The sequence below is a fragment of the Medicago sativa genome, chromosome 1 (genome assembly GCF_051527215.1).
Source record: "Medicago sativa cultivar Bolivia chromosome 1, Bolivia_mono, whole genome shotgun sequence".
In the NCBI taxonomy this organism is placed as follows: Eukaryota; Viridiplantae; Streptophyta; class Magnoliopsida; order Fabales; family Fabaceae; genus Medicago; species Medicago sativa.
This window is the reverse complement of record NC_140749.1, coordinates 27,971,180-27,994,225: the sequence shown is the minus strand read 5'-3', so window position 1 is coordinate 27,994,225 and position 23,046 is coordinate 27,971,180. Positions and strand designations below refer to the sequence as shown.

The window sequence follows — 23,046 nt, the reverse complement described above, 5'->3', positions numbered from 1 at the left end:
ATGGAAAAGAGTATGGCTGAGAATATATGTTACTTTTACCAAGCCAGACCCACTTGAATGTACTGCGGTAAGTTAGCTGCTGCTCTACTATAAATGCGATGAATGATGTACTAAGCACAACTCCCGGAAATGTATGCTTTTCCTGAAAAAATGCAAAGAATAAAATAGCTTTTTCTATCGTTACTTGAGGACAAACAACAGTTTAAGTTTTGGGTTGTGATTACAGGTTGTCTTACGTTATTCTTAACATGTTTTTCAGTCATTTTCAGTAGGTTTTAGCAGCAAAAAGGAGGAGTATTAAAACGACTGCCTATGATTTCGAGACTTTTGTAATGTTTTCTATATTTGAGTATGTAATTCTAGTTTTCCCGAAACATAGCAATTTTAGAAGGCTTTTGAAGTAATTCACGAAGAAATCATGCAAATCGGCAAATCAAAAAATATAAAGAATTGTCAAGACTTTGTGAAGACCAATAATGAAGATTCAAGAGGCCTCAAGAGCATTTACAAAAGGAGGAATTATGTTCCCAAGTTCCGATGCAAGTTATTTGAAGACGAAGACCTAAAAACGACGAAAATCGGAGAAACTAAGCCCACAAGGAGCAACCATGCGCGGCATGGCAAAATTGTTATATGCGCCCTGAGCATTTCAAATGTGAGGAGCGCATGTGTAATTTTATTCGTTTTTGTGGGTTTAGCCTGTGTTTTTAGCCTAAAGCCATTTAAAAATCTCCACTATAAATATCAGCATTCCTTATTCAAAATTTCTCGTTCAAAATTATGGCAGTTCAAGAGGAAGGCTACTTTGGAGCTTCGAGAGAATTTCTATATTTTCCTTGATTTTCTAGGGTATGTTTTATGTAATTTGTTTTTAGTTACCATGTGTAACTAAATCTTTTTAGATTAGAGTTCTAAAATAAACCTCTGTTTATTTTTGTCGGATATCTATTTAATTTAATGTGATTTATATTTTATTTATTTTTTGTTCACTATAAAGTTTTATTAGGAAATTCTTTTGGAACAAAATGTGTTTAACATTTCCACTCCCATCTTAAGTTTTGATGATAAGAAGTTATTAAAAATTCAATTAAATATACTACTCCCTCCGTTTCAAAATGAGTGTCGTTTTAGCCAAAAAAAATTGTTTCAAAATGAATGTCACTTTCGGTTTTCAATGCAATAATAACTTTTTTTTTTCAATTGTACCCTTTAATTAATATTATATTACACTACTTCCAAAATATTATTTTTTCTTTAATGAAAAACAAATCAATAGTTGATTAGGATAATTTGGTAAAATTGCTATGACATTTGACTACTTTATTCCCTTCTTTAATCGTGTGCAATTGGCTAAAGCGACACTCATTTTGATACGGAGGAAGTAATATTTGTCGAATCATCCAATCTCAATCTAACAACTCAAAATATGCCAAAAGAAAACAAAGGGAAGGTTTAAGAAAGACCTACCCAAAACTTAGTAAACCCTACAAAACATTTGTAACCGAATCACAAACATTAACCTTAAAAAACAAAAAAAACAAAAAAACAAAAGAAAGATCATCGATGGCAGAAACAAAAGAAGTAACAAGCTCTGAGATGTCTTTGAAGGATCAAGGTAACGAGTTTTTCAAGTCAGGAAAGTATCTCAAAGCTGCTGCACTCTATACTCAAGCCATCAAAAAGGACCCTTCAAATCCCACACTTTTTAGGTAGGTACCCTTTTCTTTTTTCTTTCAAATTTTGAATCTTTTTTCATTTGGGTATCGTTTTTCACTTGATTCAGTTGTTGGGTTTGTGTTTTTTATGTTGTTTTGTCACTGCAGTGGTTTTCTTGATCTGGATTTTGTTGAATTTTTCAGATGTTGTTATTGTAGATTGTGAAGTGTTAAGTTTTATTGCTAGTTTATGATTAGTGTTTTTATTATAGTTTCGGCTAATTCATGTTATAGATTGACTTATTTGAGCTTTATCTACTGACATAAACACTTGTGAGACTCTGTGTGCGAGAGAGCTTATGAAAACAACTTATTACATGTCAATACGCTGTTTTCAATTTGTTTCCATAAGCTATCTATGATAACTTATGAAAACAACTTATAGCTTATACGAAAACATTTTTATTTTATTCTATCTTTTCTTATGGAAATAGCTTATAATAAGCATTTATATGATAAACACTTGGGGCACGTATCGATCGACTTATTTTTGAGCTTATGCTAATAAATAAGCTTTTATGTATTATTGATAAGCTTGTCAAGGTAGTTTTGAAAACAGAGCTTATGAAGATACAATTTTCGTTAGTGAGAACTTATGAATTAAGATGAAAGCATATTTATTTGCTTGCTTAAGCTATTTTTCATAAGCTCATAAATAAGCCAATCCAAACATGCCCTTAGTGTATGTTTGGTTTCAATTTTGGTGGGGTTAAAATTGATTCTAGAGATGTAGAGTTGATTTTGACATGTTTGGATGTGTTAACGTAGAATTGATTTTACTTGTTGTAGCATTGATTCTACATGAAGTTAGAATTTGTAGATTTTGGCTTCTACAATTAATTTTAGCCTTGAGTTTTATTGTTCAATCCACTTTTACATGAATTTATCCAATCATAAATCACTTTACCTTCAACTCCCTTTTAGCCAGACTCAATTTTACAAGATCAATTAATTCAAAATCAATTTGTGTCACCGCAAAACCAAACATTCACTTATGCTATAAGCGATTAATTAAGTTGTTTATCCAAATAGAGCCTTCGATCACTTATGCTAAAGCGCTTAATTAAGTAGGAAAAGTGGATTCACTTTTTTACTAAATTTCTTTGCAATAAATTGTAAAGCCTTGCAGATTAGTAGATTTTGTAGCCTATTTTGAATTAGCTTCTAGCTCATGAGATCTTCACAATTAAATAAGTTTTTCTTTACATACAGAAAATTCATTTTATGTACTGGGTTGTACTGTGCTCTTTGAAGCTTGAATGCCGATTATTGGGGAATATACTGGATTGTGATGAAATATGACGGTGCGGATAGCCCCTAATCTAAGTGACTGGCCCTGTAAATAACGATGTGGGTCATATCGTGTATAGAAAGAAAAAAAGTAATTACTATGATAGATAAAAAGTACAAGAAAAATAGCCCGGAGCGTATCCCGTGTACACCCTTTCGAAACCAAATAGCTCTTTGCTTTGCAGTTCTTGATCTCCTACTGCTAAACAATGGCATTGTCATCTTATTTTCGGAGATGCTTTCTTAACCCAAAGCCTTTGACTGAGTTGAGACTTACGGCTTGAATGTACATGAATGCTATTCCATAAAAATCACTGTCACGGTAGTAGAGAATCAGCATAACCGGAGTTTAAAGAGAGAATTCCAGCAAGTACCTTTCATTTCCTTTACAAGTTATATAGGAGTGAGTGTGCTGTTTCAAAATTCTGCTTCATGATTCTACATGTCATTGAAGTTAAACCATGTCAATATTGATTAACCACTTTCATGTTGATTTGACTTTTAATATGAAGACCACTATTATTATAATTGTCAATGCTATTTTTTTAGCAAATTGAGTGGTTTCGGAGTTACGTATTTAAACTGTGGAATATCTCACACTAACGACTAACCCAATTCATAAATATCTTATGCTGATGTATTTTCTGTGCATACGTTGTGTTCCAGTAATCGTGCTGCAGCATTGCTACAATTGGACAAGCTTAACAAAGCTCTTGATGATGCTGAAATGACAATTAAATTAAAACCCGAATGGGAAAAGGTAAGATCTTCTTCAACTTTTCTTAATGTTAACAGTGTTTGAACCCTTAAAAATACATTTTTCAATGATTCTGCTTGAATACATTTCCAGGGACATTTCCGGAAGGGATGCATATTGGAGGCCATGAAACGATATGATGATGTATGTATTTTATGTAACTGACAACTGCCTTTTCTCTTAACTTTTGATCAGTGTTGTCAAAATAGCGAATATAGCGGCACTATAGTGCTATAGAATAGCGGAATTTGAACAAATCACTATTGCCGAGATATGTATTTAGTACAAAGTGTTTTCAAATAGCGCGCTAGAGCACGGTAGTGTAGTGGAATTCAAACAAAACTGCTATTTTATGCTACTCGTGATTGACAACACTGCTTTTGATTGGAAGTTGGGTAACCTGCTAAATTTTTTAGTTATTGATCCTGATACATTTGCTTGTGTGAATATTTGTAGGCCTTAGCTTCCTTTCAGATAGCTTCGCAGTATAACCCACAAAGTCAAGAAGTATTGAAAAAGATAAAGAAGATAAACCAACTAGTTAAAGATAGCAAGCGAGCTCAAGAAGTGGAGAATATGAGATCGAATGTTGACATGGCCAAACATTTAGATACACTGAAGCCTGAATTGGTTAGTACAATTGTTCTGGTTATTTTCCTAATAGTGCTCAACTAGCATGCGCTCTGTTAGACTTTATTTTGTATTAGTTATATTTACTATTATATATATCCGACACATATGAAATTTTGTGAAGCACGGATACGCCAATTTCCTCGCCGTATCGTGTCTGGTAAGTATCTGACACGTATCATAACAGATACGTTGGGATGCACCAATGGCTTGTGCTCTGTTTTGTCTTCAGCCGAAACCTCTAGTTTTTGAATAATTTTTTAAGTGCAAACCTCTTCAACTACTCTATTGATAGTAACACACATACCCTATTCAATAGTCTAAAATAAAACGGTCCTATCAATGTCTTCTTTTTCTTAAGTTTTACTTCCTTCTATGTTAATTTCTTTAATTTCAATAACTATTTTATATGCATGTTCTTTGCTGGTTATTTTCTGATTTGAAATTTCTATTTCTATATTGTATTTGCTAATATTTTGTGAATTATTTATTATTATGTATACAGTATATGTATCCTAAACATATCATATCCTATATTTTCTAAGAAATGACGTATCGGATATGTATCGTATCCGATACTCGTATCAAATAAATAACCCAAATTATATAAAGATTACCACTATGTGGGATTGGTTAGATGGAACCTTCTTACCGCTCCATCATTCGTAGCAACAAGTTGCTGTCCTGGTGATCTACCGAGTATAAAACCAAATTGATTATCCGTAGTTTTGGTTTCTTTTTCATAGTCTCCGCTCAATCACCTTTTAAAGAAACATTCTAATTAAGATAAATATATCCATTCCAATTCCTAATCCACACTATAATACAATTTATTTTTTCTCCGCCATTCTTTCATGGGTTGTTAAAACTCATTCTCTAGTTTTTAAGTGTCGCAACAGCAGAAAACTCACATTGAAAGCTTCCGGGTGGCCAAGTGGTGGCAAAAAGTAACCACTTTTGGATTTTAAACTCCCCGGAGAGTATCAAAATCAACGTCAATGTCTAGAATAATGTTGGAAACATAGCAAAAACACAAAAAGCAAGGTTGTTTAAGGACATGCGAGTGGCGTTAAATTGGGTTTCTTTTACTCACTTAACAAAGTAACGGCCACAATCTAAAGCCACCACGTCAAATCATTATGTGGCTTTTGTCAGAGGGCATGCTAATTGACATTGCAGTGCGATTAACTACCCTGCACCTTTTTAATAAAACCCGTATCCCGGCTCCTTTTATGAATTTTGTACTTGGTCTTCTTTCTGCCTCCCATAAATTCAAATCAAGCACCTCACTTTAAGAGTTCTCAAGTGAAGAGTTGGTAGTACTAAATTACCAAACAAATAGCTTAGGAACTCTTAAAATAAGGTTCTGTCTGGGGGTTCACAGAAATGAGTGATATTAAGAAATAGACAAACACGCGCCAAAAATCACACACAAAAGTTAGCTTCTTCTGTCTCATGTTTTGATCTCACTTTATTCTTCAATGCTCTTAATCTAATCCAAGGTTCGACGAATGGACTTACAATTTTGACAATCTTCATATTGTGAGTTATTTGTATGACAAAAAGGCATATTATATCAACACATTCAAAACTGAACAGGGCATTCATTCACCCCAAATTCAACAATTAATGCTCTTCTCAAGCACAGTATAAGACCTGAAAAACAAAATGTCAGAAATACATCTCATTACTTTCTGTATTTTGGTTTCTGAGATTTTCTGTTTATTTGTTTCTTTAACTTTTTGTTTATCTCATCTTAAAGAATTGACCTATCTGTCTACTCATATCATTTTTAAAAATTTCAAAGTGATGATTGAAATGTTTTCCTCTTGCAGTCTGAAAAGTATGGATCTGAAGAAAGCTGGAAAGACATGTTCTCATTCCTCGTCGAGACCATGGAGACTGCTGTAAAATCATGGCATGAAACTTCTTCAGTGGATGCTAGAGTTTACTTTCTTCCTGATAAGGAAAAGACGCAGACTGATAAGTATCCCCCAATTGTGAATATTGATAAGGTATATATTTTCCTATTAATTTTTCAAATTCCTTTCTTTATCTTCTTCAATATGTCTAATTTATAAACTTCAATCTAAATATACTTGCACATTTGGGATAATCTTTCTCGTTGGCTTATGGTTATCAAGAGAAACTCAATAAAGTTCCCTGTATGGTATTATGATTTTAATCTTGTGTCTCATTCCATTTTCCAGGCCTTTGAGTCACCAGAAACACACAGCAGCTGTTTTCCATTTCTTAGGCAGTATGCTGAGGAGTCTTTCTCAAGAGCAGCCTGCTTAGTGGCTGCCAAAAACATCATTGCTTATCCACAGGTAACTTTTGATTTCTTAGTTCATTAATTATGAAGGTGAGTCTGTTAGGTTATAGGATAAAGAGTTAGTTAGGGAAAATATTAGTTAATGGGATAATTAAAGATATGTATAAATAGGAGGTTACTGAGATAGAGTAGTTATTCAGATTGTGCGAGAGGAGAGTTTTCTCTCATATTCTTTCTATTCAATACAATTTATCAGTTCCTAATAGTGCCTTCTACAGAAGACAATATAGGTTGTTAAAGTTCCTTTTGATTTATACTTTCTTTTCCATGGATGCTAGCTTTATGCTTTGCCTTCCTTCTCTTTTATCCCTCTGATTCTCACTATTTTTTTTTTTTTGTGTCTATCTCTCTCCAAATTGTATACTCCATTTACTTTGACAAATGGAGAGGATCTTTACTCTAGCTACATGGACTAAATAATGCCATTATTTCCATTCAAAATACAAGTTCTGTGAAGGCTATTTATGTGCATGTCTTTTTTTAGTGGCTTGTCTTTAGAATTTTCGTTAGGGCTATTTCTCCATCCGATCAATTCTTATTGGTTCCTCTAAGGTTCTCTACTATGCCTGGGATGGGTCATGTATTTTTAGTGAATTGTGCGAAGTCTTAATCATCATACACTCGTTCAGTTAGAATTGTGAAGTCTTAATCATCGTGAATCTCTTAAACAACATTCTGTGTCTGCCAGGTCTGGAAAGGCCAAGGATCAAGGAAATGGAAGCATGCACAGAATGATGGTTTCTTTGTTCAATTTGAGTCTCCTTCCGTGCGAAAATTGTGGTTTATTCCCAGTTCAAATGAAAAGGGACAGATACTGTGCAGGTTTCTCTCCCACCCTTTTTTGGATGCACTTATTTACTATACTTCATGTGATTAGCATTCGCTGTACTCAACTTTTAATTATATAAACTTAGTTTGAGATTGTATACCTTGCTATGTTCAGGGATCCAGAAATTTTGGACGTTGGCGCTCATGAAGTTGTTCCTCGCTTGTTCAAAGAAAAGACCTCCCAATCTTAATGTACTTGACTGATATTTGGCGAATATTTATAAAAATGATAGGATCACAGAAAATTTCAGTTCCTATGTTTTGTTGTCTCTTTGGAATGTAAAATAATGCTGGAAAGATGTGCTTCACATTTTTGTTTTATTTTTTAGAAATTATCCAAGCTTTCAAGGAGTTGCATTTTTTGGCAATTATTTTCATGGTTTGATTGCTCTTGATCTATTCTGGAAACTGGCCATTAGTTTGTTTATCACTGTTGAGGCAAGTTTGTAGACAGTAGGTATAGATGTTGTATCTGTATTTTGTGGTTGAGTGATTGATATTAAATCTTCTGGTTAGATCAATTTATTCATTTGTTTGCTTTTTTTTCAAGTTAATCTCATGATATAGACACACTTATGTGTTATTAGTGTTGGGTTACTATGAGACCACTCTGGTCATGTTTTAGATTGTCTTGTTCTAGGTGAGAGTCGTGTGAATGTGTGTTAAGAATCTCATATTGGATGAGATACGATATGGAAAGGTCTTTATAAGTGAGAGATATATCTCACCTTACACGTCAATTTTATAGAGTCGAGTCAAGTCAAATCCAAATTTTAAGATGGTATAAGACAACCCTAAGAATTATGCTCACCCAGTCGACCCACAGTCCTATCCTATGGTAAGACTTTGTTTTTCTCGCAAACTGTCTTCCAACTCTAGTTTGTATCCCTTCTGCTATTATGTCTTCTTTCCGGCGTCCATTTTGGCCACTTTTCCGATCTCACCACTGACGCTATTAGCTGCAACCTTCTCTAACAGCGTGCTCTAACTGCTTGTTTTTTTAATTATGTAATAAAACTTGTATTTTGCGGTTCGAATAAATCATTTTTAAGATCAAATGCTGAAACTTTCCAGTCTCATAATCATGTTGGATGCTAAGTCCCTTAATATGTTATCTAGTGTGCCTTTAATAAAACACCATTCCCCATTTTTCTATTTCCTACACAAAAGAGAATCAGGAAAAGAAGTCCAGTTTAAGCAAAAACTAAGCATTGTTGGAGAGTAATTGCTGTTAGGAAATACCTCACTTGGAAAATTTATTTATACACAGTTCATAAACCTTTAAAGTGTTTTCTCACATTGTAATTCACAATTTGGCACAAGAAACCTTTCACAAAAAACCTTTCTCACATTGTTCATAGAAGAAGAAACCTTTCAGAAACTTGAACTGCAATTAAATCCCTTACAAGGGCTCTAGATTTTTTAGGACCAAGTCTGTTATTTGTCCTAAATTGTACAAGGAGAAGAGCTTTCGATTTTTGCAGTTCCTGCAAAATGGATCTACCCTTTGTTTTAGTGGAAGGTGCATTGTCAGTACCTTGGTCCATGAGGCTGCAGCCAAAACAAGCAGGGATAAAACCTCTTCAGATATTGTAATATTACCAAACTAAGTGACATTTTTATATACTTAGCAAATGAGTAAACAATCATTCTGGTTCTTAATTGTGAGGTGTTGTCACTCTAGTACATGAATGTATTGAAGAAAAAAAAATATTCAAAAAAATTCCTTGTGTATTTTCTCTATCAATTTAGTCCCTAAATGCATCTTTGATTCGTTAGTTTGGTCATCAAATGTGTCTTTCATTAGTCTGTTTCATAAAATTACTAATAAAAGACACATTCAAGCATATTTTTTATAATTTTGATTCATTTAGGGACTACAGTGACATCGCCTCACACTTTCTGAGACCAAAACGATTGATTACTCCTCTCAAACATGATTCCTTTAAGTTATTGCTCTTGTTTTATAATATATAATTCAGATGGTGAAAAACATATATTATGAGAAAGTTAAGTACTCACACTATATGAAACAAGAGATCTGCAGTAGTTAGAGTTTGTTAGTACTGTACTTGTGGAGCCACCACCCTCACTCTCATTGAGTGAAACTGAGGACCTATCAAGCTTTATTGACCATGGATATTGGTAGTTTTGTGCAGTGACACCAACCTGTGAAGAAGACCTCATCATCCTCACTGGCCTTGGAACATTTCTTCCTTCAACAGAAGCTCTTCGCCGACTCGGTTGTCTCTCGTACATGTCCGGCCTTTGCTTCGGTGCACTTTGTGATCTGACTTTAGCTCTAGATGATTCTGTGTTAGCCATGTAATTTGGAAACAATGGATAGTCATTGGTCATGGATTCTTCATAGGATTGTCTAGTGAAAGCAAAAGGAAGCTTTGAATTTTCTACTCTTGAAACAGCTGAGTAGTAATAGGGACTGTTATGTGCTGTACTGAAGGAACAATCCTCAAAATGTCCACTGCATGCTCTTGGACTTGAATCTGTTAGTGCTGATGGTGTTGGTGATTCTTTGTAGTTTTCTTTCTTCGAGTATGAACCAATTGGCGAGTAGTATGCAGAAAATCTGTGTTCAGACAGTTCATGATGTTCATAATTTGCAGTGTTGTTTCTGCCTCTTGAGTTACCTTTGGATTCACATACATCCATCTCCACTGTCTTTATATTCTCTTCCAAGCCTCTGTCCATTTCCTAGATGAAAAAATAGCACTTTCTACATTAATGAAAAGAAAAACAATCTACAGTGGTCTATGTAGCATCGACATTTTAGACTGAAGGCATATTCGGTGTCTGACACGTGTCAGTGTTGGTCCACAACACTGACATGTGTGGTATATTATTAACGTTATCGACGTGTCAGTGGTGTCTGTAATGATGCGTCATAGATTGTGTTTCTATTTGTTTTGCTTTTCTTCTGATTATTTTACCAAATTACATAATCTTTAGTTTCAAATACACAAAAATTGGACAGAAAATCATAAAAAATTGATTTGAAAATTGAACTATCATGATAGAATTTGAAAAGGTAGTTAGCAGCATTATTGAACTTACATTATACACATGCATGAATAAATTGTCCCGTGTAGTTTTTCTGTAGGGTGAATGATTTTGATTAGTCTTTTCTTCTGACAACATTCTAGCCCTTTGAGCACAAGCTCTTGCTTGTGCTATGACCAAAGCTTGCATGCATCTTAGTGTCTCAGTTGCTTGTTTTCTCACTAAGTGACCTCTTACTAGTGCTTGCAGCTTCACTATTCCTCTAAGAGCACACAGTGCCTTTCTTGCCTGTCATACAAACAATGAAACATTTCACAAATATATCAATACTAGTTCCATAAGAATGAAACATTAGGTGTTTCCTGTTTCCGGTGCACAAAGCTCCCGCATACGCAAGGTCCGGGAAGGGGTCCCACCATTTGGTGTATTGTACGCAGTGTTACCCTGTTTTTACACAAGAGATTGTTTCCAGGACTTGAAGCCGTGACTTTTCAATCACATGACTTTACCGTTGCGCCAAGGCAGAGAAGGAACTATGAATTTTAAAAAAAATAGCTTTGAATATTTCTGAAAATTCTGCAAAATTTCAAAACATTGTTTTCAATGCTTTTGAAAATGCATTCTCTCTAGTTTACTTTCATATTCTCTCAAGGAAAAATTATAACCATATCTCATTTCAACTATATAAAGCAAAAATGGAAAATGAACATAATGTGACATACCAAGTAGGATCTAAAGACAGATTGAATTTTAATGGCAGAAGCCTCTTGAATACTCCTCCTAGTTCCTCCATTGGAACAAGAATTCAAGAAGATCACACCATCAGCAGCAGCAACATCCAAGACATGCTTCCTTTCATAATTCTGAGAATCTATAGCAACATTTTGTATTGTCACTGAAGAAGTGACACTTGATTCTGCAACATTCATCTCCTTTGAAGCTGATGATCTTCTGAAACTCCATCTTCTTTTCTCCTTTGGTGTTGTTGAGATTGGAGTAGTTGGATTTTCTGTTCCATTTCCACAATTTTCCTTCTCTTTTTCTTTGTCTTTCTTCCCTCTCAAAAGATTCCTAAGCCATTTGCTTGTTTTTCCCATCACTATCAAAATATGCATAGTATCAACATTCAACAACTTACAAGAAAACAACCTAATGAAGGTTGGATCTCTTTCATATCTGTATTTGATAAGTTTCTTTCAATACTATGGTCCCCATGTTAAATATAGCCAAATATTATTAAGATGTTAGTGGCACAAAATGATATATACTTGGATCTTTAATTAACGAGTAAATCAACATTTTAGTCCTTCAATTCGTAAAGATCGGTCAATTTAGTCATTTGAATTTTAAAAATAGCAATTTAGTCCCTTAAATTTGAATAGCGTAGTCAATTTAGTCATTTTTTCAAATTTAGTACCACAATTATAAAGTTTATGTTTGTCTTGATGCAACAAGAGACTATTTAAGTTAATATATAGGTCTTTAGTTGATTTTGATGAATGCTTACTAAAGAGATAATTTGATGGAAAAACTTAATATATTGATGCTATTTAAAGTATGTGACTAATTTGCTATTAGGGCGTAACTTGCTCGACCCTTGTAATTTCTAGGACCTTAATATTAATTGACTCTTAATTATTTGGTTGGAAGTTCAATCTCTTATCCCTTAAATATATCACAGTTATTTTGAGAGATTAATCTCTGCAGACGTACCTAATAATACTTAGGTATAACAAAACAAATTTCATTTAAGTTTTTTCTTTTTGACAGCCTAAACTCATTGTCTTATATATTCTCTTTACTAACTAACACTTTGAGAGTATGCTTGGGGGGTCCCTTTGGCATGTAGTTAGGTAAAGGAATTAAGGTTGGTTGTGTTAGAAGAAGCATAGGAAGAACTCCCCATGATAAGGATATTGCCACATTAGGGAACAATAGTGATATAGATCCATTGTGGTCAAGGGTGTTTTTGGTGATTTTAATTGATGGTTAACGTGAAATGAGTTGGATCAGAGAACATGTGAGAAATGCTTCAACAACTAGCAAAATTCTTCTAAAATACTCACATTTAGGTGGGTGAGTTGGCCTTTATGTGGTTGTGATAAGCCATAGAAAATTGTAAGACATTTTGTGATTGTTGTGACATCTATTAAATGTTGTGTAGGTTTGGATTAAGTATTATGAGTTCTGTGTAGGTTGCCACTGCACATTTGAGTCCTTTGAAATGATGAACTCAATTTATAATGTAATGTAGTAAATAACTAAATAATATGAATTATTTGTGATGAATAAATGATTGATATGACATGCATATACACAATAAAGTATATGTGTATTAAAATACCAGCATAATCTTCTCATTAACATTTGAGATTTCTTAATTTATTCTCTATTCACCTTATTGGAGCCCACATCCGGATCATGTAGGTTTGCACTTACTAATCCTAATAATGAAGTTAAAAGATGATTGTATCAAGTTTTTCCTTTTGTCAACCTTTGTTTATATTGGCTTTTTTTTAATGAATAAACGGGGCCTAAGCTCTATCAAAAATAAGAAGAAACAAATGACGAGGCTTTGTTTGGGAGTTTGGAGGAGAAAGAAGATGAGGGTTTTGGAAAGGAAAAAAAGGAGCAAGTAAAAGAAATAGAAGATCATGGGAGGAGAAGACTTTGTGGGTTAATTTTTTATTCATAATAAAAAAATGTTCCTCATTTGGAGGAACTTTTTTTTGTATTGGGGGAAGGTTTTAGAAGTTTTGGAGGGTTTATATGAATTTTTCAAATTTAACCTATATTGTTATAATATTCTTGAAATTAAAAATACATTAATCATAAGCATTGATTTATCATTCTCTAAAAAATTGAAATTTAAAAAAAAATGTTAAAAATTTCTCAATTTTCTATATATTTTCCACCCCCAAAACCCTCCATTCCCCCCCCCCCCCCCCCCCCCCCCCCCCCCAAAACTCTCAAATAAAAGCCTAAAAAATTTTAGAAACCTTTTATTGGCTTTGTTTATATATTAACATAAATAATTTATAATATGTTCATACTATCTATCTACAGTTCATTTGGATAAACTCTTCAAAAAAAAAAATTGTGAAAACAACTTATAAATTTTCCATCATATATGTCTTGTAATAATCGATTTATTTGGTGATTTTACATAAATTAATAAAAACTACAAATGAAAAAGAGATGATGATGATGATGATGATGATGATGATGATGATGATGATGATGATAATGATGATGATAATAATAATAATAATAATAATAATAATAATAATTTTATTAAATTACTGTTATCAAGTAATAGATGTATTTATTATTATCATAAATATAAAGTAAAAGATATTAAACTAAGAGTGATCTATATATTATTAATTAGATGATATAATTGAAAAACTATAATTAATATCATCTTAATAGTTGAAAGTGACAATCATTTTATAATATTTTCAGCAAACAGATCAATTATTGTGGAATACAGAAAATAACTTATGTGTAAAAATAATATTTTTTTTTTATGTGTAAAAATTGTTTATAAGCTAAGAAATAATGAATTAAAAAAGTAACACAAACTTTCCATTCAAATTTCCAACAACCAGAGCTGTGCGGATTGAATAGCTTTTATGCTACCTGTTGAGCAGAATATGCTCTTGGGGCTGGGACACTGCTTACTGACATTGAAGAACTACCACTACCAGCTCCCTTATGTTATTTATTTCCTTTTTAAATTATATAAAAGGTCTAAACTTCTACCTTTCTTATTGGTGATGAAAGAACTCATTTGGGTTGGTCTCTTAGTGTTAGTTTGAGATTTTAGAGTATGCTCTTCTCAAAGTCTTTAGTTCAATTACTTTCAGTATCAATTTCAATGGACTATTTTATACGGAGTTTTGCTCTGGCTTTAAATAGGCTTACAAGTGAACGGAGATTAGACGCATAGATTAATCGATCTTTGTCTGGTCAGATACCAAGTTTTCATAAATAAAAATAAATGCTGAATAAAGACAAGGCAGCTACTCATACGCCAACAATAACTTAGCAACAGGGCCGGTCCTACAGATTAAGAGGCCTAAAGCAAGATTTTAATGTGGTCTTTAAAATTATTATTTTTTAACATAATATATTTATATAAAATCAATTTTGTGGAGATAAAAATTTGAATTCATGAGCAAGAGTAATTGAGGTCTTTTTAGTAATTAGTTAAGCTACGCAAATGTTTATAATTTATATGTCATATAATATATTTATAACCAAATTATTTTTTTAGAGGCCTTTTTTTACCCAAAATTTTGAGGCCTAAAGCCCTTGCTTGGGTTGCTTGGCCCTTTGGCCAGCCCTGGTTAGCAATGACATCCGCACAAAAATTTCCCTCTCAAAGAACCATGGTGGATGAATAGAGAATATGATGTATGGATATATCTCAATTTACACTAAGATAATCTTAGATTGCCTCTATGAGGTTAACATAATGATGAAACCTCAATGATTCCTTCGTCAAAAGATGAAATTGGTTTTTAATATAGATAATAATATTTTATATTTGACACATTAAAAAGTAAAAAAATAAAATAAAAATACAATTCTTATTTTTAGCTATTCCACTTGAGATCAATTATTATGCAAGTAAAACTTTTTTTACACAATGATGTTATTTTATTATCATAGTTCTTAAAATACTATAAAAATGTTGTACGGTAAGATATAATTAGCTATGTGTAAAAAAAATTACACTTATAATGCAGATAAATTAATTGATCCTGCCCCCTTTATTTTGTTTCAATTGAGAGAAACCTAGTTGTAAGTGAGGGCCACCACATCAAAGATCTTAAATAGCCAGATTGGTTAGATGAGATGTAACTACAAATTGTACTCATATATCAAGTGCTCTTTACTCAGTTAAGAAACAAAAACATAGTACACACGCAAGACAAAAATTAAACCACATCTATGCTGGATTGCTGGTAGATGGATTTTTCAATTTCTGGAAAGTGATGAAAGAAATTGAATACTTTGCATCCAAGAGTACATAGCCAGCTAGGGATTCCATCTACATTGCTATGCGAACTTAGATTTAGCTGCATTGTTGGATCGGATGACTCTAGAAGATCCGGTTCAGCCGGATCTATTAGGGTTTTCGAATGAGAATTATTCTTATTCTTATTTAACTTCTTTTTGTATATGCAGTAATTTATGCGCGCAACATAGATTAATTCATCGAAGTAAATCAAATCTATTTAAATAGTTGACATTTTTTAATAGATATTTTTTTACATGTACCAACCAAGAACCCATCAACCAAGTAGTTACTAAGAAACTACATCATCCGGTCACAAATATAAGCAAAAATTCATGTTTTAGATTCATTCAATCAATGATGTATGTGGTCTTTATTGTAGACAACATATATCATTTATTGAATGAATCTAAAATATGAATTTTTGCTTATATTTGTGACCGGAGGGTGTAATTTACAATGCATGTACTAGACTATTATGCTTATTTAGCTTATTTTAAAGGGATTTTATTTTTGTGTTATTATGTGAAATGTAGAAAGAACTTTACTTTACAATGAATGATGAATAAATTGGATCAGGATTCGCTGCTGTAGCAAATTCACAAAGTTTGCCGCAGTAGCAAATCTCAGCCATCAATCCATGATCTGACGGTTTCAGTTCACAGCACGGATTTCAACAATTTCACACAATGTCAGATCTTAACTGTTCACTTCAGATCAGACGGTGTACAACAACTACAGCGTGCAACTGCGTGTAAATATTACAGCAGGAAATCCTTATCCGAATAAATTGCATACAAATACTCCAACAGTTAGTTCTATTTAAAAAAGGGACCAACCAACTATGTTGAAGCGTGCAACTGCGTGTAAATATTACAGCAGGAAATCCTTATCCGAATAAATTGCATACAAATACTCCAACAGTTAGTTCTATTTAAAAAAGGGACCAACCAACTATGTTGAAGCAGAGGACAATGGTTGCTTATAGATGCGCATCAAATTTAATAGGAATGGGAATAGACCCCACCACACCTATTATAGGCTTGTGATTTGTGTTGTTATCAAGGATAAATATTTCTACAAATTAACAATTAGTTGGCAATCACATGGAATGTTTATAAACTCCCCATTTGACTAGGTATACAATTGAGGAAATTGCCGACCATTGGGATTTGGCCCATTCATCCCTTATTCTCTTTATTTTGACTATTTTTATTTTATTTTATGGCTTTCTCACGCGCCTTATTTTTTTTCTTCGAAATTACTCTTTATTCAGATTCTATAATCCAAACCAAGTTTAATGAGTTATCGGATTATATAATATGAATACTTGAATTACCAAATTTTCAGAGTAACACTAGCGTATATTATTAAGATTGCAAGATTGAAAATGACAGAAAAATAAAATAAATGTAAATATGCACAAAAGTAAAGAGATAAACAGGATATAAATTCTCATTTTATTAATATATAAATTCTTTCATAATACATTTACAATAAAATTGAAGCCTATTACAAAAATTGTTAAACACCTAATGCTAAACTTGTGATGGAAGAAAATGAAGGGAGATGGAGGGGGAAGGAGAAGAAGATGGAAGGGAAAGGAGACTCAGGTAAGGTTTGTTTTCTTTCAAGGGAAAAGGAGACTTTTATGGTCAATCAAACACCACAAATCAACGTTACATCCCAAGCAGATGGAGCAAATTTTCAGAGTGGCACCATCAAATTTGACCGTTCATACAATCTCTAAAATATTAGAGTAACTTTTTTGTATGAAATGTCAACGGTGGAAGCACATCGCAGAAGAAAAGAGAAGAATAGAATGTGGGATGATGGAATGAATAATTGTGAATGATTGATGGATATTTACAGAGAAAATTTGTGAAGAATGAGTCCATAGAGTGTAACGATTCATAAATGAGGGTCAAAAAACATGTTCAATGAGTTAGTCTTGCTGAGCAAGTAACCGTCCAAACTCTGAAATATTTCGGATTATATAATCTGAAATCCTTCCCAAAAAAAACATTGGTTTATATATTCCAAGTTGGTTCAAAACTGTGTTAAAGATCGTACTTTATATGGTGAGGTAGGGTTCAGATGTTAAAACCCGAACCTATTAAGTACAAGATTTCTTCTGTGACATTGCACCGGCAGTTTAGGTGGTCTACGACACACAAAAAACTTCTATAAATTTGTGTGCTTGTTTTCATATGTTCTAAACCACACCAAATCACCACAGTCATTTATCTAGACACCAAACAAGTTGCAGTTTACTACAATGGGGGAAAACATCATATGTTCAGGGTTTGAAATGATGTCACTCTCCCCCGGTTGAAGGATCAGCTAGATCAAATCAACTGTCAACTCAACCACAGAGACACAAGGAGGGTGGACGGTGTTGAGTATCGATGTCCACTGATCAGCTCAGATGAAATAGTACAGTTCAGTCAGATGAAGCTCAGGAACGACGACGTGAGAACCATGTTCTTAATATTTGGTCAGTAAAGTACTAAAGGTCTGATAGAGTTGGATGCTTCATTTGTCATATCTTTCAAAGATATTCAGAAAAGTTTGATCCGGACCATGAACTACGAAGAAATCAGGGCTCTGATGGAGAAACCAGACGAAGAAGTTAAGTTGGTTGATCCGTGATTTGCTGTGTTTTGTTTTATTATGTATTTTTCGTTGCTGAATTAAGTCGTTTGATGTATACGAGATTGTTATATTTATTGTATGTCGTTGAAATTAAATTAAGTTTGGTAAAACTCATACTTTTTATGGTGAAAGCCCGACTCGAAGTATATAATCTGAACGTATATGATTTTTCTGCAGTGCATATTGCACCGACAGTTTCTGTGGTCCACGACGCACAAAAACTTGTGTAAATAAACGTGTTTGGCTCATTTGCTGTAAAACACAATAAAGAAGTTGAAAAATTATCTGGTGGATCTGAAAACCAAGATGTTGTTTTGAACTTGATCTCTTTGCCTTAATAATATAAATACATCAGTTGGCAAGACGGCGGGATCAATCTCAACAACACTTCTTGGTACGCCCTGTCTTTCATCAATATTCTACGAATCTAAACACAAAAAGATTGTTGCAAACTTAAGCCAGTTGCCCTGCCGATAGAAATATGTCAGCTGACAGGTCAGCTGGATCAAGTTCAAAAACACCTCTTGAACACCTAGTCTTTCATCATCACTTCTCTTATTATGTTGTTTTACGCTGTTGAATTGTGTCGTTTACTTTTTTTTCATGTTATTCACCATGAAAAACCTCCAAAGATCAAGGTTAAACACAGTCAGGGACAATTCAGATTATATAATCTGAAATGTCACTGAGAATTTTCACATATATAATCTGAACCATCCCAGACTGTGGATGGTGGTGTTACACCAAATGTTTGGACGGTTTATGGTGTGCATAATGTTGTTTTTGGTCGGTTTAGAAATGGTAAATGTTTCCTTTGACTGTAGTTACATCTATAAATAGCATTCGATGCTTCATCATATTCATTCATTCTTCACTTATCACTCATTCTTACATTTTGTTTCTCATTTTGTAGTTATGAGTGTTTCATGATATTATGGTCACTTTTGACCGCTCGTACGATCCCTAAAATTGCTTTGCAGTTTTTTGTAAGGATCTCGTACATCGGTCAGCAGAGACCTTTGATATCAATCACGACACATTTTTTTGCTTTACTAAAATTCGGATTTCATAATCTGGAAACGTCTACAAGTTGATTCGGATTTCATAATCCGAATAAAAGGTATTTTTGTAAAGAAAAAATAGAGTGTGTGAGAACCTCGTAGAGTGGAAAAAGAAATAGTCCTTTAATTTGTCCTAAAAAAATGTTGATCTTTATTTTTTTATTATACTCCCTCTATCCCTGAATATAAGTATATTATTAGATGGATGCATATTATTAGAATAGAAACTAATGAAGAACACTGATATATTTATTTATTTAGTTGCTAAATATATTCAAATGAATATATGAAGAGATGAAAATTTATCTCATATGAGAAATAAGCTTTATATAAAGGAAAATTCCTTAATATTCATATTAACCGATTGATTAAAAGATGGTAAATGATTACATGAGATGCTCTATATATAAAGCTTTTAAGGATTTAACAAACTAACAACTACCTAATAACAAACTCTAATTTACTAACTAAATTTTAACTAACTCTATATTTCTAATAAGTAGTATCTTTGTAATGCAAAATCACTTAAATAATGAGAAGACAACAAAGAATGCATAGTCAAAGATGTATCATATGCAATTCATAAACTATTTTTGTCACACTTCATCTCTTGTGTTTGCCCAAGTCCTCATATATCTTATTCTGATTTCAAAATATAATATTGATAGAATCAAAATTCTATCTCAGTATCTCGCAACCACAACTACCATGCTACACTAAATATATAGGTAAACTTTTGAAGTTTGAAATATCAGCAGAAATTGAAACTAACAATATAGTTTTATCTACATGAATTAATACCAACACGATACCTGTAGAAAGTTGTACACTGGTCATACTAGTGATGGAACTACTCAATTTATTTTAGTAATTAACTAAATGATGCCTAGCTGCAATATATTCAATTAGTTGAAACTTTTCAATGTAAGAAAGACTTCATTTGACCATTTTGCTGGTTCTGCATCATGTTCAAAAGATTTCTAAAATATATATAAGTAAGATGAATCATTATAACATGGAAAAAGAGCAAATACTAATTCTTACATGCATTTTTTTAGGTTATGTTAGTTTGTTCTCAGTGCTAGGACATGAACCCTGGACCTCCAGCTCCTTAACTCTTAGTTCAAACCAGTTGAACTATCCAACCGCCCATTACATACGGTATTTGAGTACAGATTTCAATGATTTCAGCTAATGGAGTCCAATCACTCAAATTCTCTCTATAAACTAGTAAGCAATACTACTATTTCCACTCCCTGTTATCAAGAGTCTATTCTTGATTTCAACTTCATTCAACTTTAAAACAATGTTCATAGCTTTTGCACACTTATAATTGAAAAATGCTCTAGGATTCAGTAAAAGTCCTGGTATAAACTTCTTTCTGAACAATTTTACACCTCCAAGAGCTTTATTAAAGTCTTTTTTATGATCAAGCTATAGAACACTTCCCCGACTAATCACATGAAAGGACTGCTATGTCAAATCTTGTCAAGTCAAATATTCATAATAGAGTTCAAATAAACTAAGCCAGCGTTTGGTTTGGCGCCCAACCACTTTTACTCGCGTTTGACAACTCTTCCGCTGTGATAAAACAGAAGCTAGGAATAGTGGCTTTAAGACAAACGCACGTCTGTTGCCAATTTGCCGCAAAAATAAACAAGCTACAAGTCACTTAAACAACTTGCATCTTGTTACATTTTCAAAACTTAAGAAGGAAAATGACATCATTCATGCTTCCTGCAATGGAATTATATACAAACAACTACAATAATTTATGATCGAAATAAGAAATCAATTGACAAATTACACATACTTGTTGACATTCCCAATACCATGGATGATTTATCAAAATCGCAATGGGGACTAAAGGATTCACAGATAAAAAAAACCAACCAAAAAAGGAAAAGATAATGGAAGAATAAATTGTGTCAAGATTCAAGAACACACTTCTCATTGCAGCTTCAGAAGAGAGGAAGAAAGAATCCCTTCATGACTGAAACCGTATATACCATTGGTATCCTATTCATTACAGTAGCACACATCTAGAACAAATTGCAACCAAAACATAAAACGTGTGATAGAAAGAGAGAAATTTACATGATTTGCTTCACCAATAACCTTGAAAGTGAACATGTGGAGCCACTACACAACCGCCTTAATCCAAATAGGAAACTTATATCTTCTACTCTCTAAGGAAGACCCTCTTCAACCTTGAAACTCATCTCAAAAAACTTCAACTAAGGCGACAAAAAAATTAATGGCATAATCTTCATTTTTACAGAGGGCTGCTAAAAAATTAACAAAAGCAACCACAGACTACCTATAAACACACCCGAATTTGAAGATCGGAACAGGAAATTACAGAGGAAAAAGAAGACAGAAAAAAGCAGAAAGCAGAAAGCAAAAACAACAGCAGAGCACGGTCCACACAAGAACAGCAGCAGCATAACCAAATTACCTTCAGACTTCGAAAACCAAAATTGGCTGGCTATGATTAAACCTTTAGGAAACCAAACAGCAGAAGCAACAGCTCGAGACGAAAGCAACAGCTGACACAACCAAGCTGCAATCCAATATCCACGCAGAAACAGTTGTAAATACTAACCGATCAAACAACTTAGCGGATCCCACAACCACTCATAATGCAAACAATGTGTCGAAGCTCCACAACCAAGAAAATATATAAAAATCCCCAATAAACATTCAATTGAGCAAATTAATCAAATACATTGTATTTGTACATTTTCCAAAGACACATAGAAGAAGCCATAAGTTATGGCCCATAACAATTTTGAAAATATAATACTAATAAACACAGATTTGAAAATATAATAATAAATAAATAAATAAATAAAATCACACTTTTGTAGGCTCTGTTTACTTGAACACAGCACAAATTTGTTGGTACCTTGATGAATGAAATCTTAACTTTTGAACACATAATAAAATTATACAGAAAAATATAAAAATTCAAAGAAGTATTAAGTCATAGAAAATAAAACTAGTGTATGAAGTAGTTAGGTAACCAAGCACGAAACACCTTATGAATGAGAGTTTGAAACAATCCAAAGAAAGGAAATAATTCAACTTCAAAACGATTGAAGTGATAACCTCTATCCAAATTCGATAACAAATCACAAATATCAACCACATAAAACCTGTCCTATTTTTCAGTTTCAGAATCAAGTGTCAAATGCAAGTTCTTAGGGATTGAAAGTCGGTTTACCTCAATCACAACTAAAACCATTCAGACACATTCATCACTCCAAGATATGCTACAAGGACAGGAAATAGCATATTCCCCTACTATTATAATGATACTCACAGAACTACTGATTCATGAATCAACCAATTGCCCAGCAAAATCTCCATAAACTAATGGATTCTAGAAAACAAATGGAAGTGGGAAGTAGTAGTTTGAACCTTGAAAAAATACACCAAACATGGGAGTAAGCACAACAAAACAAAAAAATCACACAAAATTATACTATTTCTTGCCTATGCAGTTCCTTTGATTCCTTCTAATAAACACAAGTTGGAAAATAGTTGGAAATGAAAGTAGTAACTATGTCTTAACTATGCATTTTCTTTGACTTTTTTAATGTTAACAATAGAGGGATAATAGTGGCAGCACCATGTATATGATAACAATTGGAATATCACAAGCTCCATAATGCCAACATATTCCAGTAATAAGCACAATCAAACAACTCCAACAACAAAAAGGAAAT

The 23,046-nt window shown here is 33.1% G+C and overlaps 2 protein-coding genes across 2 annotated transcripts; one reads left to right on the top strand and one right to left on the bottom strand.

The window, feature by feature from the left end:
* The first annotated feature begins 1,517 nt into the window (after window positions 1-1,517).
* On the top strand, window positions 1,518-8,070 carry TPR3 (Tetratricopeptide repeat (TPR)-like superfamily protein). Its single transcript, XM_085712926.1, has 8 exons — window positions 1,518-1,709; window positions 3,672-3,765; window positions 3,856-3,906; window positions 4,219-4,392; window positions 6,228-6,407; window positions 6,603-6,722; window positions 7,416-7,549; window positions 7,671-8,070. The coding sequence occupies exons 1-8, from the start codon at window positions 1,564-1,566 to the stop codon at window positions 7,744-7,746; spliced, it is 975 nt and encodes a 324-aa protein (XP_085569052.1). The 5' UTR covers window positions 1,518-1,563; the 3' UTR covers window positions 7,747-8,070.
* Window positions 8,071-8,786: 716 nt separating this feature from the next.
* On the bottom strand, window positions 8,787-11,913 carry LOC146953963 (protein IQ-DOMAIN 19-like). The gene is made up of 4 exons (XM_085712913.1): window positions 11,296-11,913; window positions 10,628-10,861; window positions 9,578-10,267; window positions 8,787-9,106 (listed from the first exon to the last, which is right to left on the bottom strand). The coding sequence occupies exons 1-4, from the start codon at window positions 11,686-11,688 to the stop codon at window positions 9,086-9,088; spliced, it is 1,338 nt and encodes a 445-aa protein (XP_085569039.1). The 5' UTR covers window positions 11,689-11,913; the 3' UTR covers window positions 8,787-9,085.
* Between the last annotated feature and the right edge of the window lie 11,133 nt (window positions 11,914-23,046).

What these genes read in the sequence shown, in the direction of transcription:
- TPR3 (XM_085712926.1), top strand. Translation starts at nt 1,564, where the DNA reads ATGGCAGAAACAAAAGAAGTAACAAGCTCTGAGATGTCTTTGAAGGAT. An exon ending in ATACACTGAAGCCTGAATTG is followed by an intron (nt 4,393 to 6,227) that starts GTTAGTACAATT and finishes TTCCTCTTGCAG; the next exon opens with TCTGAAAAGTATGGATCTGA. An exon ending in AAGGGACAGATACTGTGCAG is followed by an intron (nt 7,550 to 7,670) that starts GTTTCTCTCCCA and finishes TGCTATGTTCAG; the next exon opens with GGATCCAGAAATTTTGGACG.
- LOC146953963 (XM_085712913.1), bottom strand. Translation starts at nt 11,688, where the DNA reads ATGCATATTTTGATAGTGATGGGAAAAACAAGCAAATGGCTTAGGAAT. An exon ending in CTGTCTTTAGATCCTACTTG is followed by an intron (nt 10,862 to 11,295) that starts GTATGTCACATT and finishes TTTGTATGACAG; the next exon opens with GCAAGAAAGGCACTGTGTGC. An exon ending in TATTCATGCATGTGTATAAT is followed by an intron (nt 10,268 to 10,627) that starts GTAAGTTCAATA and finishes TTTTTCATCTAG; the next exon opens with GAAATGGACAGAGGCTTGGA.